Raw genomic sequence first — 18,749 nt, 5'->3', positions numbered from 1 at the left:
TGATAGCGAAGATTTGCTAAAATGTGAGTCGTCGGGGCCGCTCCATCCACTCCAATCTCCCAACCCCTAGCGTATATTTAAATATTTATGTTCATTATCAAATGCATAAATATTTATAAACTTGATTACTTTCACCGTGGAATTAATTGTTTTCCGTGTGTCAATTAAGCAATTTCCTTATTGGTCTCATTTGCTGCAGCGGTTTTGCATACATCACTGCGCTCTAATTGAACACCTGATGCAAGTCAAATATAAATAAAACTTTGTAAATAGACAAATGTACATCTAGTTTCTTCCAACGTTTCTTTTTACGCAGATTGCAAAACAACAGAAATAATAGATTTAATTTATTAACTGGAAATGTTTATCATCAAATTACTAAACAATGTTTGAAAGGAACCATCATTATAATTGTTCTTTCTTTCCTTTTAACTAGGGACCTACGTTTCGCTAACACATTCCCTGGGGCACCGCTCAATTTCCCAGCAAAGGAACTACCCATTCATTAGCAGGTAAATAAGTAGTAGTATGTACAAACTATTAGGAAACATAAGGATACTCACTTGCTATAACCTTTATACACTGTAGCGTAGGAACCCTCACCGAGTTGTTCGAGTTTTATGTAAGCTTCGGATTTCCCGAAGGGAGAGTCACCCTGTTGACAGAAACAGAACGTTAATTTATCACTGAATATACTTACGTATTACACTTCGTAATCCAGTAATTTACGAGTTTTACGACACGTCCAAAAACAACGACATGATTTGGGGCTTATGAAATAAATTACATAAATGATTGCCGCATGTTTCAGTCACAATGGTAAACAGAATAAGTTATGCAGGATATAAAGTGGGATTATTTATACGAATATCTGGTAATTTTTCAGGGAAAGGCATGTGCATTAAAAGAGGATTAACGACCCAGAAAACTCCGTATAAATATAAGCGACTAGCTGACCCGCGCAACTTCGCTTGCGTCACATAAGAGAGAATGGGTCAAAATTTTTGTAACATTTTTCACTGGTACTCTGCTCCTACTTTTAGTAGCGTGATGTTATATAGCCTAAAGCCTTCCTCGATAAATGGTCTATCTAACACTGAAAGAATTTTTCAAATTGGACCAGTAGTTCCTGAGATTAGCGCGTTCAAACAAACAAACAAACAAACAAACAATCAAACAAACAAACAAACTCTTCAGCTTTATAATATTAGTATAGATGAATCAATCAACGTTACTTCAGCATTACTCTGATGGGGTAAAGTCAAGCTTATGCGAAAACATGTTACAATAGTTAAATTATGGAACGCCGTACCCTACAAGATAAATGAACTCGATTTAAAAGCAAACACTTATTATAATCGGCGCTTAGAACTTACACTAACGAGGCAATTTCTATTAAATAATCATAACGTAAGTTTTTTAAATCGCCCGTCAAGAACAACTGACGTTGCGCATAAACAGAGCATCGCGTCTAAACAAAAGAATAATTTGTAAACAAAACACCTTTGTGGCTTGAACTCAGTGTTTTATTATAGCATAAAGTGGGAGTTACGCCGCCCAAGGCAGTTTATAACACTTTATAACTATTAGTCTATATTGTAAGGTATCGCCTCTTTAGGTGCCGTCTACAGCGCTTCGCTTTCTTCGTCAGTGAGCTTTCTTGCCAAAGTTGCCTGTCTAAATATTTGAATTGGATAATGCGCGTCAGGTGCATGCGGGCTCGAACTTTGATGGAATTTTAAACTATTAGCAGACTAAGCAACCTTGTGTTGTCTTACAAAATAGAAAATGCTGTATTGTGTGAACAATTCTGTTGCAAAAGATGCAAAGTAAGCTTACAGTTTATCGTAGCCAAACGTAAACAAAAAATACGTTTGGCTGACAAAGTGTTAAAACTCATGATTTATACTTGAAACATACGAATCCATGAATCAGGAATAATATTGTGCGCAAGAATCGTAAACAAGGGCTTATTGGTACGAGTCATTTATTTATGTCCATTGATGTCGTATAAAATTATTGAGCGTCATTGCACTGGAACAAAATGAATGGGTTTCATCAGTAACTGTCATGGAGTTAATTCAATTGAAACGTGCAAATCATATGCTTCAGTCTGTACCGCAAAATAAAATCGTAATAAATGAACTGGGATCATACATACGAGAATCGCATTTCTTTGTGTTCATTTTAATAATCAATAAGATTCGAAGCAGCTTAGTTCTTGTTCTATAGGATCATGCTATTTGACTTATTTATACAGCATAAAAAGTACTAGACACTTAATCGGATTGGCATATTTGATTTGACAGAAGGTTTTCAACATTAGATGACTTGTGCCTTTTGGATCATAACAGTATAATTTACGTACTTTTCGCTATGTCTGTAGGCCTAGTTATTGAACGTTTATCTACTTAATATATAGCTAGTACTAGTTTAGCTTTACCTATTAATGTCGAAGCGATCAAGTGTATAGACCGCTTAAGTAAATGCAGCGTAAACATAATCTACGGTTATCGGTGACTGAAGCACTTGGCCTCGTGCTAAGAAACGTTAATTGGTGTATTTTAAGTGGCTCGCTTTGATCGTGTATAAGTGTAATGGATTTAAATCGTTCCTAATTGTATAATGGCTCGAAACATAGCTAAAACAAAGAGCCTGCTAGGTATAGTGTTTATCCATAAAATTGTGACTTTATAGTAAGCTTACAATGCTACAAAGTTATCAGCCTTAACAAGTTTTACACTAAACATAAAGCTATTCAAAATTTTCGAGTAAATTAATTGCTACAGTATTTTTGAGGGATTTACCCAAACCCAATTATTTCACGGTAAACAAGCCATGCGTCTAACTCAACCGACTCTATCATTTATAACCCAACAACAAACATTTGCCGGCGCCGTCACAACATGCGAAATTGCAGGCAAAGGGCTTTTTTACACACAAAGTATCACAAATGAGTGTGGTGGCCGCGGAATTACTCCCCGATCTAATCGCACCATCTATCAACGTCACTGTTCGTCCTACTCGGCCTATTTGTAAGCTAGCGCCACTACGAACCAACACCCACCCAACATTTATCATTTATTCTTTTATATTTATACCCGTAAACCACTGTGAAATGGACACAAAATATATGGAAGTGGGCGGGACTATTTGAGGAAGGATAAAGGTTGATATTGAAATAGTAAACATCCGAAATTGTATCTGACAGAGTTATGTAAACAATGTGTGCGTAATCGTATAACTTGGCTTTTAGTTTACGACGTCTGAACTAATATCGTGATGGATTCTGCATAACAATTTCTGTTTACGTCATACGACTGTACGGTACTCGTTTTAAGATGTCTTTTTCACATTTTGTATTAAAATATACTTTAACTTATGAAACATGTAATAACTGTTGTACAAATCGAAAAAAATATTTTTAGAAACTGATTTCATTTCGCACTTTAGAAAGCAATGTTTTAAGATTTCTTACCCCAAAGGCACTAAACCGCTTTGTGCGTCGGTTGGAGTGGTCGTGTGGGCCCAAGAAGGCCTCTGACTTAGGCCTGGGCGGCCGCTTGGGCCTCATTACTACCCTGGCCTCTTCCCTCGCACCTTCGTCCAGGAGTTTCGAGTCCGAAGACACTGACAACTGTCTTCGTACACGATATTCACCGTTACCGCCGCCGCCGCTCCATTCTAGACAAAAAGAAAAAAAACGATTGAGTTCTCATTGCAATGGCAATTTCGATGTGCCAAACAACTATATGTAAGTAAAACGAGTTACATTGAACAATAGAATATGCCATGCGTGAAATTCGCGTGGGAAGCAATCGGAAAAATCCGGCTCTATTCGGTTAGAAAAATCCTGACTCTATCCTGTTTACGTGCTCTAGCTACGGTTTCAGTCAAAAAGTAAAAATTCCTTTGACGTTTTCATTATTTGCGCCGTTTCCCTAAAATTAAACTTTCTGTCTCAAGGGTTTTACACATGACGTAGCTATTTACTTTCCCCGCAGCAGTATGCCTGACGATACAATCATCAACGGCACTCTGATATACAAAAATTTTCATTGAGTCTCGTCAATTGACGAATGAAAATCCCGGTAGAATTTTCCCCCACAAGCACTTAGTAAGCAAATTAATTCACGAGAAAATAAAAAATGCCGCGTTGAATCGACGTTGTTCGAAAGAAGCTATTTTTCTCGCGGGCGTCAATATTCTGGTATCGAGAATTGAAGCACTCTGAAAGCGCGTTAACGTCACAAAGACGCGGCTTCGATGCGATGCGACGTAAACGCGAAACGAATAAATCATTCCCAGACACAGACTCGTTTGGAGACGCAAAGAACAAATCGATTAACATAGTAATCGATCACCATGATTTAAACAAGGAGAAGATAAACGATAGTACTTCCTACAGGATGCAATTAAAAAAATATTTTATCAAGGGGCACTTGAAAATATTTTACAAGTATCACCAAAAAATCCAAATAAGGTTAAAATATTAATACAATAAACCACACTTCAAGTAAAATGACATAATTATCCTCGGAAATTGAAGTGTCACCTAAAAGCATTTCCTTTTATCATTCAATATTATTTGATAGGTATGACAAGAAAGGCGGTGATGGGAATGTCAATTTTGCGTGCGGTGTAACGCGCATCCAGGGTAATGTACAAGTGGGTCAGTGGGGTGGCACGGGCGTGGTGCCCCTTATTCGGAGATACAGGGATACGCACCGATCCAAGCAAACCCAACGATAATTTTATTGGTAAAGTCCCTATTGCCCGCTCCTGTTAATTCGATTCAAATATTGGGATCAATTCGATTTCAAGGGACGAAAAATTACTGAGATAAACAAGAATCGCAATTAGTATCGTTAATTAAATTAGAGTCTGTCTATTTTCCCTTAGGAGAATAATTTCCAGTTGTACAACAAATTTAGGATACTATTTATTTAATTAAATAGAGGTTTACAATAACCAGTCTGATAATATGTATAACCGATTTCTAGACTGAATCATCATTAACTTTTTGAGGTTAAGGACCCCCTCCAAGATTCCTTTAAACAACTTATTTTGTAGAAGCTTAAAACTGTACGTACTATGAAAGTTCCATTACGTAAATAAACTTAACCGAAGCCGGTGTAATATAAACACAAGGTCCACAAGCTATCCATTGCCGAAGTATGAAAAGAAAATTGCCAATACTTTCTTCATAAATATTTCAATATACGTGGTCTTTTACAGACATAATAATTTATTATGACAAGAGTGAAAGGTGGTACCGATGCTGCGGTATACAAAATGCCCGTTTATCTGCTCCAGAGTAATTTTCTTCGAAGGTTCCGGGTTATAAAATAGTAATATCACCATTATACTGCCATTTAAGGGTCATGTGTCGTATAATCTTGTTTTACGGCGGTCTTTTGATGTTGCCTCAATGCATATTCGGTATTTACTCCACGTATAAGTATGTATACGTCGTTTTTCATAAGGCAGAATAAAAAATGTTTATTGGGCCCTAAATCCTCGTGTCATTTCGGCCACTCCTCGGTCGGTATTTCACTGGTATTTTCGTAATTAAAATGGACAGGCATCTTTCAGCTATGACATGTGTTATGCACGAAATAACCAAGCAATTAGGTTAATTATTTAGGTTTGTATGTTAGGCTCACATGTGAATTTATTCAACAACAGTAGTGGTTACATTAGGTTAAATGTGTCCGTCATGTGTTGTGTTTTGGTGGTGAGTGACGTGATGAAAACAGCAACTGCGCTGAGAGAACGTTCAATATATAACACTATATTTTAGAAATAACGTCTCTATTTGACTTTAGTTTATTTACACAAGTTGTAAATGTCAGCTATAACTTGTTATTGGTGTAGTTTGTTTAGGACTGGTGAGTGACAGTTTGAAGTTTGGGCCTTTTTCCTTTGGTGATAAATCACTTTTGAGGATAGACAACCAACTTATGAAACTATCAATATGAAATTCATACCCGAGCATATGAATATATGTAATAACTGAACTGTCATGAGGTATATCACAAACTTTGTTTATTACAAGAAGGAAATGGGATAAAACATTCGAAATTTTCGGGTAGCGGGTTCTATCAAAAGTCATAGGAGTATTTGTGCCTTTGATCCAGTTATGATGAAATTCTTGAGGGAGTACAAACATAGAGGATATTCCCTTTGCCCGTTAATTCAATATACCTGTTTCGCGACGCGATGTGACCGAATTAGAAAAGTTTTGGAGTTACGTGAGACCAACATACCACAGCGGCTCACTTGATCCATATAATGTAATAATAACTTCTCTGACCTTAACGAGAATGAATGTTTTTCAAACGTTACTCTGGTGAAAGGAGCGCCGACATTTTTAGATCACGTCACAAAGTGAATTAATTAACGTGAGTTATGGACTCAAGATAAATTACAACCAATTACTTTAGTTGAAATATTGATTTCCAGAGAGCTTTTTTATTTACTGGAATGGAAATATTACCTACTTGAGTATTAATTAAAACAAAGCATCACGTTTCGAGAGGCCGAACATTTATTGTTTAGTTAGGTTTTCACGTTGTTCGTGCATAGTTGATTCTTTAACCCCTGAATATGTAACAGTGGGTTTACGACCCACAATAAAGCTAAACCTACTTGACCTCTCACAAAGTTCATTGACATTTTATCTTGCACTTTTTAACAAATTACTTACATAAGAAACAGGCGAACTAGTGAACTAGACTCTAGACAAACGCGGAAGATTTCAGATCATCTCATTACAATGATCACGTAAACGAATTTCACAAAATATACGTATGTTTAATGTATTCAAATACATTCCGTGGTAATTATTGGGTGCGTGTAATGCGATTAATTATCAAAATGAACTGTGTAACAGCACGCAACGGTTACATACGCTGACTGTTCGTGCAATCATTTTATTCCATCATTAGTTGCTCGTGTGGTTAGATGTTCGTTTCGTTAATTGAACATTGAATGTATGATTGATGGCAACGTTATGCATCATAGGATTGAAGAGACGAACTAAATGTGAAGAAATATTTTTACGAGGCGTACTGCATTGCAGTCAAATAAGTGTAAAATTAGAACGGTTAGAGAAATCGTTTTCTTTTGATAAATGCACAAAGTCTTTATTTTAAGCTTGAACATGCTACTACAATATTAGAATTTACAATAGTTTTGATAATGTAGATAAGTACCTACAACTTTGCTCTTCAGTAAGCGTCTTAGCGAATTTTTAAATAATCAACTAATAATGGAAGTAATGTGCTTACAGATTATTGTTTCACTACCACATGGAAATTTGATATTTTCAAGTGCCTTTAACATATTTCAGCTCGAAAAAGGAACAGAGCGAGGACTCGTGGAAAGCAATCACTCGTTCCGCAAGATCTATTTGTCGCAACTGTCACTTTTTGTCTCCCCATCGGAAAGAAACGGTTAAAAATGCGAATATAAGTAATAAGATTTGCAATAAAAGGGCACGATTTGTTTTTTGTTTACGCGAACATTTTCCTACATTTATGTATGTGTATTATGTATAGGAACACGATTTCCATTCTGTCCGAATAGCTTCTTTGAATATGTTAGAAATAGGTATTGCATTATACTAAGTCATTGTGATTTTAATTGCTGTTGTATATTATGGGTAGGTGCGTGTGTAGAGACACGATGGCATTGAGATGGGGCGTTAGTATTATTTAGCTCACCTTATTTATATCTTAATTATAAAGCTATCTTAAAGATATTTTTATTCTTCATATTCACACACTATCCATTTTATTTTTGAACATCCGTTGCACAAAATACAGGTAGCAAATATACCTCACAAAAAATGGGGCGGAATTTTAATCATACGGTGTTTTTTAACAGCGATGTTGCGAAAGGATAGACTATGGAAGGTATCAGGTAAATTGTACCATTAAGATTCCAATCGCGGTATATTCAAAACCGTGGCAGTTAACTATAATTTGGTACTTTTATAGGCTAACAACTTAGAAGAAACCCTTGGCATGCACAATTTATTTTAATGATAACATTTTATGTATTTTCAAAATAGCTGTATCAAAGAGGTCACTTAAATTTGAACACTGATCACCGAATATTGAACACTTGCGACATCCGCGAACTTTGCATACACGGTTTTAAGTTGTTGAACTATAGAAGCATTGCAACGCAAATATAAGTAAACGAATATGCATTCACAATAATTGCTTGAAGTAATTTTTATTTTTAATTGTGGCGATATGAGTGTTCAAACATGCAATATGAACATTAAACGACAATATCCCTAAGGCTGCTCAAGTGGCCTTCCAATCAAAAGGTCGTCAGTTCGAATCGTTGAACTGGTGACCACGCATGTAAGCGCATTCACCTTAGCTGAAGATTAAAGATTTTAATACCAGTTTTATGTGTATCGCTTTATGAAAAGTTGAATAATAAATGATGAAGAGATCTTTGAGTAGAAGTTTAATGGCTTGTAATAAATTACTTTGTATTTTACTTTAGTATAAATCATCTTCATTGAAAGTTCTATCAACCAATCTGGATATCAGCCCCATATGATGTATAAAAATGTAATAAGTATTGCAAACTTGCTATCTACTGTATCTACTGATTTAATGATTCCCAGCACTACATAGTATAAAGCGTCGCTTTCCTCGTCTGTCCCTACGTCTGTATGTATGTATGCTTAGATCTTTAAAACTACACAACGGATTTTAATGCAGTTTTTTGTAATAGAAAGAGTGATTCAAGAAGATGTTTTATGAGTAAAAATGTTAAAGCCTTATTTGTAAAATAATCTTTGAAATCGTGCGATGCCGGGGCGGCCTGCTAGTTTCTATATAAATTTAATACATATTGCCAATGCAGTTTAAGCCGTCAATACACTAGTGATTGACTGCACACAGTAATTATTGCGTTTCAAAGCATTACCTCACCAGAAAGCTAAACACAGCTATTAACAGACATGATCAAGCTACATTATTCACATGAATTCCAATTAGCCTTTGATTCATACCGAAGACAATCATACTATCCTACTTATACTTATTATAGATGCAAAAGTATGATGTATATGCAATATGCATGTTTACAAAGATGTCTACAAAGATGTATAATATGTACTAGCGGACCCGACAGACGTTGTCCTGTCTAATAAATTAAAAAATAATTAAAAAAAACATTGTCCAGCGAACAAAATTGTAAATCTAAACCATTCTCAGATCCCCTTGAACACACACAAAAAATTTCATCAAAATCGTCCCAGTTGTTTAAGAGAACTTCAGTGACATACACACTTACAGAAGAATTATATATATAAAGATATGCATGTTTTTTACTCTTTCACATAAAACTTACTAAACGAATCTTAATGAAAATTGATACACCGATAGTTCACCTAGATTGACACATAAGATCCTTTTAACCACGGGAAATCTATTCACGCTAGTAACGCTATCCACCATCGTTACCAGAACACGCATCATACAATCAACTGATTGACTAAAAGACGTAAAAAATGTCAACTAAAACATTCGATTAGAAACGTTTATTTATTGATAACAGTTTTATAGTTAAATAAAAATATTATATGACTCGGTAGCCGATTAGTTTCGTAAACTAATTGAAAGATGATATCTCGTTATAACGATGGCGCTTGATTTATGATATAAGTTATTTTCTATAATCGTTATCCATTAACAAGACACTTTAAAACACGGTTAGTTCGTAATAACTGTTAATTATCTCATACATTTATTATGAGAACAGTTGTAATTACAAACGTTTCAGGTCTAACGTTGTATATTTTTTCTACATTTGTGGTCAGTGTCTATGTCACTTTGGAATTCAATAGATCTGGTTGCGTAAACAAACCCAAGAACAGGACATTAACAATACAAAAACAAATATGTACGTACAAACATAAAAGTGAAACATGACAAGACATCGTCTGACGTGAAACACTTGTTCCAGCTCAACCCCGTACTTGTTTATACATTCATGATGTTTTATAAGACCACCCTAAGGCTGCGGAACAATAAATTGTTTACATAAACTAGTGGGCGGTGGCTAAGGGTAGCACAGTTTCGGATTTCAGTCGCGAAGAGTATGACCAGCTTAGATCAACAAAGGGTGAATTTTAATACAGTAACCAATAGTTCGTGACGTTTTAAAATCCGAAAGGATATCTGTGTATCTATAAAAAGATTGCGTAATAAAATGGTAAGAACAAAGAAAGTTCAAGCACAAGTTTTAACGAGTTATTTCTTTACTAAAATATAATGCAACTAAAATAACAATATAATGATATTGCGCTAGTTTTACCTTCAACTTCCACGCGGGAAAACAAGATAAAGTCCTATTATCTCTCAACACAATGTTCAACCAAGTTTTACGCGATAGCAAAGCAGAACGATTAAAACTTTAATATCGCGAAACTAACACGTTTAGAGGAAACTTTTTCATTTAATAAAGATATTGCCCCGTGTTATTTACATAAAAAGCCGGGGTTTTCTCCTTGCAACGTCCGGGTAAGTCTGCGATCCCAAACTTGAAAATTGTGTAAACTCAGCCGCCCGCCTGGCAGATTTGTAGAATACATTTACTTTGCAAAGTAACACAAAATATTTACCCCACTTGTCAAAATCTTGGCTGTTGCTTGATAAAAGCATTAAGAAATTTAACAAGCTTTTATATTTATACTGAAAAAATATTGAAGGCTTGGGATTAGAAGGTGCAAACACCAATTAAATAAAACCATTTTCGATTGCGGTTGCATAAAAGTATTTCTTGTAACTCTACATTGATAGCAAATCAACAAAACAAAATGTTCCAACAACATAACATACATCAATCCAATTCAAAACCAATATATCTGTATGGAGGAAGGTTTGTGTAAATCGTTCGCGTATCGTCGGCCCTTCCCGGTATATTTACCAAAGTGCGTTTATTTACAAGCGCGCCGGAGAAATTTCGCCGCGAGACCGCGTGCTACGCTTCAACATGTTTATATGAACATGCTTCACCGAAGATTGACAAACAAGCATACTTGAATACATTACGTGTTGATAAAACGATAAATCTTCTACTTTTTATACAAGCTTTATTAGAAGCGTTTTTCTTTTCACAACGATCCCAGTATATTCCTCTACAATACAATGTTATACCACTTCGCTTTACAGTTGAATACAATCCGGCTTACGTTTACTAAGATGATTAGTAATGTAAATACGCTTCCATAGATTTCAACGGCTTAACGAATCTAGAGCAAAATTACCTTATCTTGTTGACTAACTTATTGATCCAACTAAAGTAATTTATCCCGGAGTAAACAAGTAAAATTAATCCACGGTTCTGTTTCACGGCTGTCAGTAAAATCCCGAGTTTATTTAGAGAAAAATTAAGCATGTAATGAAATTCTTGAGCAGAGAATATTGTTATCGGTAAACAATGAACGGCTAAAGATATTATATTACGGTAATATCGACACCACTTTATTCATAATCAAACACCTAAAATACTTTACACGAAGCTCGATGAAATTAAGAACTTTCTCGATGTTGTCGGAATAATGTTTGAGTGTGATATTGATTAATTTTATATTCGATAAGAGGCGTAGTATCATTTATCTTGTAAACAACTTCAACAATACCTTCTGAAATTACGAAACTTGTTATTTTGTTTAATGTATTGTTCAATATAATGAAAATTTCGCCGCTTTAAAAAACCTATAAACAATGTATAAAAAAAGAAAATCCATTAAGCGTGTCACCACTCTCATTGTTATCTCTAGTGAAGCAGCCATTTCTATCATTTCCTTGTCCTTTTATTTGGTGGACCAACAATAGGGTATTTGCTTTAGAATGCGATATCTTTTGATGGAAACTCATTTCACGCTCGTTCGTCTACGAAATATGTGTTCAAGATAAATTCATAAAACCACTTTCTTTGTTATCAAATGTAAGTTTTATTTTATCCGCTTTGTCATCTAACTTGGTACAGTGGGTATAATGTTCTGTAAGTACAGGCTATCGGCGGCCTTACAACAGGCTATGTCAAGATTAAAAGGCCCACACTTTGTATGCTGATAGGCGGTCGTTGTAGCGTAATTGTGCGTAACAACGACGCAAATCAACGCCAACCGCGCTGTACATTCATGAATGTATCTGGCACAGCGATTAACGAGATCGTGCCCTTATGCAGCTCAAGCACAAAGTAGCCAAAGTAACAAGTGAGCTGGCACAAGTTGACATCTGTTCGAATACGTCATTAGCGTGCACTTTGCCTCACAGTCGACACATTGCTGATTCATCATAACAAACGTGGTCGTAAAATGTGGGCCATTTCAGTACAATCATCACGTTCAAATGTGGAACAAGGAAACCGCTTGCTCAATCAAATATACAATATTTATATAGATTTTGCGGCGGCTTGGTTAAATTTTATGTCGACGGATTTGCAACCTGCGAGCTGTAATTAAGATATTATAATTTTATAACTAGAGTATCGGTAGAATTTTTATTTTTATCTGTGTGAATCTTGATGAGCTTTTTTTAAAGGATTTATCTAGATACTTTGAGAAACAGTTTGGCCTTTTCTAGTACCAAAGAGAAATGTATTATTTTAATGTTGTTCGACACTAAAGAAGGGATATTTACCATAATGCGGCTCCTTATCGTGTGGTATGTTGCCGTTGGGCTCGAGCCGGTCGAGACACTCTTCCGAGTAGCCGTTGTAAGGCAACTTGCCCCGACCGCCACCGTTCTGTTGTCGCCCGCGACACTCGCTACTGTCGCCGTCCGGTTCGTCTTTCGTAGCTGAAACAATAAAGAAAACCTGTTAGCACGAAATATAACTCATAAAAAATTGTAACCCAAATCTACCGGCTTAAAAGCATACCTAAAATTAAATTAAACTTTCCATTGTGTTACTTTCAATGCAAACTTTTAAAAAGCTTAAATGCAAAAATTGTTAAGTTCCGCAGCAATTCACTTTATTCCATTGACTACCGAAATTCATTCAGAGTACCGCGCGGAACGCCCCGCATACAAGCGAAAATTAATTATGTAGTACACTTGCACAACGTATAATGGTATTATTTGCGAACGCTGTTCAAAGCCAAGATCATTACGGGTTGACAAACGACGCGCGGGTTTCAATTGAGAGAAACTTTAGAAGAGCCCATTTCGGCCAAACGACAGATGAATTTAATAACATTGTGAATTTAACAAAGAGGCTAACAAATATTTCTATGCAGCGGTCGCCATTAAGCGCAGAGGTCGTAATGATGGTTGGAAACCACACCGGCGACTAAAGACCTGAATTTACGAGTGAACTTTTACAAACAGGATCCCTTCAAATAGGCTCCAGAAACTGTAACGAGAGAAACGGACTGTAATTTGTCTGCATCTAGCGACTCATTAGAGGAAATGGGCAGTGGTGGTAAGTAAAGATGGCCCATCTTGACCTAAGTGTTCAGGCAATAAAATGCTATTTAGGGGCGCAATACAACTCACTGTCCGTAATGGGCGAAGTAGAATTAATTTAGAATCATGAAATTCCCAGTGATGTTCAATAATATAAATTCCATCATCCAATGGTAAATGTAGTACGAATTATGACGTGCCAAATTTTCCAGCGAACTCAATTGTCGTACTTTGAACGGGATCCGTTTTGACAGGTTAATTTATTGACTAGCATCAATGCAGCGAGGGTGCGACCACCGCGTGTATTTATGCTGCAAATATTAAAGTTAAATTTTGATCTGAATATTAAATACAAATTTTGTACCTTAGGGAGTTAAGCAAAGACCAGAATTTATTGAATGACAATCAGGTAAAGGTAAACTAAACAACATTTGTGCAAGTTTAGCTGACCTAATTCAATAATGAATCGTTAAATAACTTAGCAAGTAATTTGTATACAACAAGCTTCGAGCTCCCAGTTTGTAGACCCATGTTCAAAAGACAGGATATGAAGTGACAACTGGTGCTAAAGGCCACCAAACTTTAATTAGGTGCACCCGCTCAACTTTCCCCACAAGTTTGTATGACGGTTTCATTATTTTATAAGATATTTTCAGTACAAAGGAGAAACTTCACCTGTGTTCAACCTAACAAATTAGCATTGTTTTAACTTGACTGTCAATTGAGTTACAAACAAGGAAGAACAAGTAACATTATTTTATCGTTTGCTGCATACCTACCTCAAAGAGTAAGCAAACAATCAATAAGTTTTTCACAAAAATAAAATCAATACACCAATATGGATGATACTAAGAAACTTGTATTATGAAACATACATACTTCACTAGTTATTCATGACGAATTACGGACGCAATTTGTCTCAGTCGCGTTTGCAAATTAATAAATTAAACGTACGCCTCTTCCACATTAATTATACATTCTCCACAGTTTCGTGCATCTCCAAAACAAGAAGTAGCCATCTGGCGTCTCCAGGCGACGGTTACGGACATACTTTCTTGACCATAAACACCATTTATCATTTTGGCGCCTGTAATAACTTTATATTGGTACGTATTTCAAAACCTGCCCAAATGCACTTAAATACAAATTAATGAATACCGTCACAATCTTAACTTTTACGTACATAGCGGTAAGAACGTGTGGAACGAGTATAACTTTCATGTAAAATTCGCGTCGAGATTGCGAACACAATCCGGGAACAACGAGGCTTAACTTTTGTTTCAAACGCTCACAATTCACATGCAGCTGCTTTGCCGGGAGAGAGAGACAATTTCTATAGCACTATTTTACGTAGACACAAAGTAAGGCGACAACCGGTGCCCCCGGGGCGGTCGAGTTTAATTGAGACGCGGTTGTGCATTCCTCTTGTACAACTCACGTGAAACAATTTCAGACGCACAATTTATTCTCTCTACAGCCACGTACCGTTCATGGAACCAACTCGACAAAGACTAGTGCGAGCGGAAAGTTTCGCGCAGAATAACTCAAGAGAATCAGATTACGTTATTGAAATAGTAACAGCCGAGTGTTCACACGGATAATTCGTGCAAACACCCCATGAATGCCACGTAAATATGTTAACAAAACAATGGTTATTGGTTTTTTCCGGGTTGGATTATCGTGGGATTAGAACTGAGTCGGCTAACAGCACGTGCGGCAGCGATAAGCAGCCTCTCATACATGGTATTGTTGAGAACAATGAGCTCAGCGCACACGTTCGTTGCTTCGTGCCGATGCTGAGGTTCCGTCGTTCGTCTTGATGCAATTAGATAGGTGAGTATTGTTTCCGTGTTTTCACCTTCCCCAGTTCCGGCAGTGAAACTCTTTATCACCCTAGACGATCAATCACCACTTCCGCGGGGCAGATAAGGGATCGTAGGTTATTTGTCAAGTAAGATTGCAATTTCGGAAGAGCAAATCTTTGCTAACTAAATGAATGGTAACGGGTAGTGATTGCCAATTTTAAGACAATTTAAATCAAAACTAAATTCGCGTTCTCACCACCCCTTACTCGGAAGAGAATTATCTTTCTCATCAAGACAGCTATCGCGCATCAAGTGGCAGTCATGGATGTAATAAAGCGTAGATTTGCTCTCGGCTCGAGCTCCAACCGACAAAACGACTATTCCGACGCCGCATTACTGCTAGGTACGTCGAATACGAGAAATTCCTCCACACACGCTCAATCAGCGTTACTTTCTTTTGTATAACCACGTCTCTGTCTCGAGTTTAAATTAAACCAAGTGGTGTAGTAGTGTTACAAGCTCATAATGTCGCCGTGACTCATAAAATATAACACTGCGATCACGAGCGTAACTCGGAAACTATTCGACTTGAGGTCATAACGCATAACTCTGGTGTTTTATTGTCGCACGAAACAAAGGCAACGTATTACAGGCGAAACATAGTGTTTGAATGCACTAAATAAACTTACTCCGTCCACAAAGTATGAAATCTGTGTTCATGCGCTGTTTGTATTATTACATGAATTTGTGAATACATACCTAAGCTACAGTTCAAAACTTGCCAATTCTCAAACAAATATACTTTGACAGTTATAAGCGAGGATCGTTTCTGCCCGAGTAGGCGAGCACCGAGCGGCCATAAGACGGTAATATTGCATTTAATATCGAAGATGGTGTCCTATTACGGAAATGAATAGCATGACCAGCGACGTCGGCCTTGCAAACACTGCGGTTTCATAAATACTAAAAATACGTATTTCATCGTAGAACAGGTTCATCTAGTCCAGACTAGCACTTCAGCTCAGAAAAATGTATGGCAATACAAGCAAAATGTAAGAAAAATATGAGATAGGTTTATAAAATACTAGGCTGTAACAAAGGCTGTTGCTTATTTTATACGAAAGCTCGAGCCCAATTTGTTTTCTTGTAGAGGTTCATAAAATGTTTATCTTAAAATATTACTGTAACATAAAAAGATACGACCTAAGCTTAAAAAATATATCAAGAATTATAATAACGTTGAAAATGTAACGTGGGAATGTGCTAAAATTAGGTGTTACAAGGTAAACAAATATCGAATTGACTGCGTGTCATTGCGGTGAATGTTTGGCACTCGATTGTATTGACATTGTGTGGGAGCAGTCCGTCATACGTGAACAGTGGCGGACATTAATTAAAACAACAACGCCTATATTTTAATATAAGATTTTCTCAAACATTGTTTAAAACAAATGCTTGTTAAAGTGTAAAAGAGCTGCAAGCTCGTTGCACAAGCGCTTTCAGGAAAACAATATTTCTTCAATGGAAGCTACAAAAAAGTGTTTGTAGGAAAAACGCGTTGTTTCCTTCACAGCATAAGAGGCAAGGCGGGTTCCGTAAGAGATTACATTTTTACTTTAATATCAAGATGAGTTCCTGCAACATTTTATTTCGTATATTATTTTCAAGATAAAACACAAGATCACTGGATATTGCATTCGTGAGGGTTTTACCATCGGTGTATTCAGATTTAAAAGCACATTCACGGCACGAGTTGTTTACGATGGCCTCAAATTGAGAAAAATATCGACACAATCGAAATCGACTAAAAAACGAAACTATAGAATGGAACACGATTCTAATTAAAAAAATATTCACAATAATTATACTCCAATTTATTCTGTTTTCAAATTAGCAGAATGAAACTAAAATTAAATTTAAATATTGCATAACTTGCTGGCCGGAAATTCAATCTGAAACTTTAAAACTATAAAGGAGGAAACATTTTTAAAAGAAAATACGAAGAGTGTCGAAGTTTTTTAGTCATTAGCAACTTTCTGAAGTAAACTAACGAAGTGTTAAAGTTAATTGGTAAGAAGGCAAAGCTTCATTCTTTTAACAAAGTTGATTGTGCTTATTTAATAAAGAACAAGGAAAAAAGTGAAAATATCGTAATCTACAAGCCAACAGCATTAGATAGGCATATCAATATTCATTTACGTCGGAGGCAGTGAGTTGTTAAATTTGAGTAGGGTTAGACACACGTCAGGGTGTCAAAAATGAAGGACTCGATTTGGATCTCATTAAAGTATTGATTTGCATGAATATAATCTACTGTCATTTTTCGTTATTTTCAATGTTCGTGAAATATCTAGCGTGTTGATAAATAAGTTTTGTGTGTACCGAAGTGAAATAATGTAAATAAGTTCAACAGAAAGTTTGCATACCACGTGTTGTTTGGTTCAAGTATCCTTAAACTTGCTTTGTATATACAAAACAGTACCGGCCATGTATGAACGTAAGAGCGTAACAAATACTCGAAATCTTCTAATGTATATGTTTATTGTATAGTGCTAATGTTTATTAATATTACCAATAAGTTTACATAAATCTTTAACATTAAAATAATATAATAAAATACTGAATAATACCAGACTATCCATTCTTTGATTACTATAGTAAAACATTCCACTCACAGCTTGTCAGGTGTTGTGTGACAACCATGGATCCAGTTTTCTTTCCCACAACTCAGCCATTACTCACATTATGACCATGAAAGTAACAAGTATTAATGTATAAACGTTCATAAATTCCTAGTATTATTTATCACGGAAATAGGTCCTTGATATTACGTAAACTAATGTAATATTCTATTGACTTCGAGATATGCAAATACTATGACACATTGATTAGATTAAAATACAATGGGAATCGAGAAAATGAATCACGGTTATAAAATGCTAAGAAGTTAATGTATTAGAGCGAGTCCTTGAAAGTTGTTGGTGTTAAATATAGAAGTGAAAAATACTTTGGCCGGTGGGGGAAACATGGCTTCTATTTCTATTGGGTGGATTACACGAAGTCGTAGGACGGGGTGTCAAAGTTGACGAGGGTAGTCGCGACCTGCGGTCAGCGGGGCTTTCAGCGTCGTCGGCTTATCGCGAATTTGCAATCGAATCGATCCGACCAAGTTGATGATTTACCTGGCAACTTGCTCGTTTCATTACACCACAGTCGTCGATGTTTGAGTCCTTGGGGTCACGATTGTGACTGCTGTGGACTTTGTTGTTGATGTTTGTAAAATTACAATGCTGTTAGGAATTTCCATAGGTACAAGGGAACAAACTTTTGCATTGTTATTCTACAATATCAAACGTTAGCTTTCTAGTTTATTTCTGTTTAATGCAATCTGAGTAAGAAGGTGTTATTTGCAGCAAAACATGAGTAATCATTTGTTGCAATAGCAATGATTCAAAGGAACAGCAAATTTCCCTACGAAAGAAAAAAAATACAATAC

At 36.1% G+C, this 18,749-nt stretch overlaps 1 protein-coding gene across 4 annotated transcripts in view; it reads right to left on the bottom strand.

Annotated features, from left to right (window-relative positions):
* The window catches only part of Eip63E (cyclin dependent kinase Eip63E), a 71,475-nt gene that overhangs the window by 10,222 nt on the left and 42,504 nt on the right, over positions 1-18,749 (bottom strand). For 3 of the 4 annotated variants that reach the window (XM_076123087.1, XM_076123089.1, XM_076123088.1), the window contains exons 3-5: positions 12,681-12,839; positions 3,479-3,684; positions 564-655 (exon numbers count right to left, since the gene is read on the bottom strand). In XM_076123087.1, coding sequence (XP_075979202.1) covers positions 564-655; positions 3,479-3,684; positions 12,681-12,839 — 457 coding nt within the window. Of the gene's footprint in view, positions 1-563; positions 656-3,478; positions 3,685-12,680; positions 12,840-14,933; positions 14,976-18,749 lie in introns of those variants that run through there. The other variant, XM_076123090.1, reaches the window with a different exon arrangement.

This window comes from Anticarsia gemmatalis, chromosome 14 (assembly GCF_050436995.1).
Source record: "Anticarsia gemmatalis isolate Benzon Research Colony breed Stoneville strain chromosome 14, ilAntGemm2 primary, whole genome shotgun sequence".
In the NCBI taxonomy this organism is placed as follows: domain Eukaryota; kingdom Metazoa; phylum Arthropoda; class Insecta; order Lepidoptera; family Erebidae; genus Anticarsia; species Anticarsia gemmatalis.
Note: the sequence above shows the minus strand (reverse complement) of the source record. Positions and strands in the feature narration are given on the sequence as shown.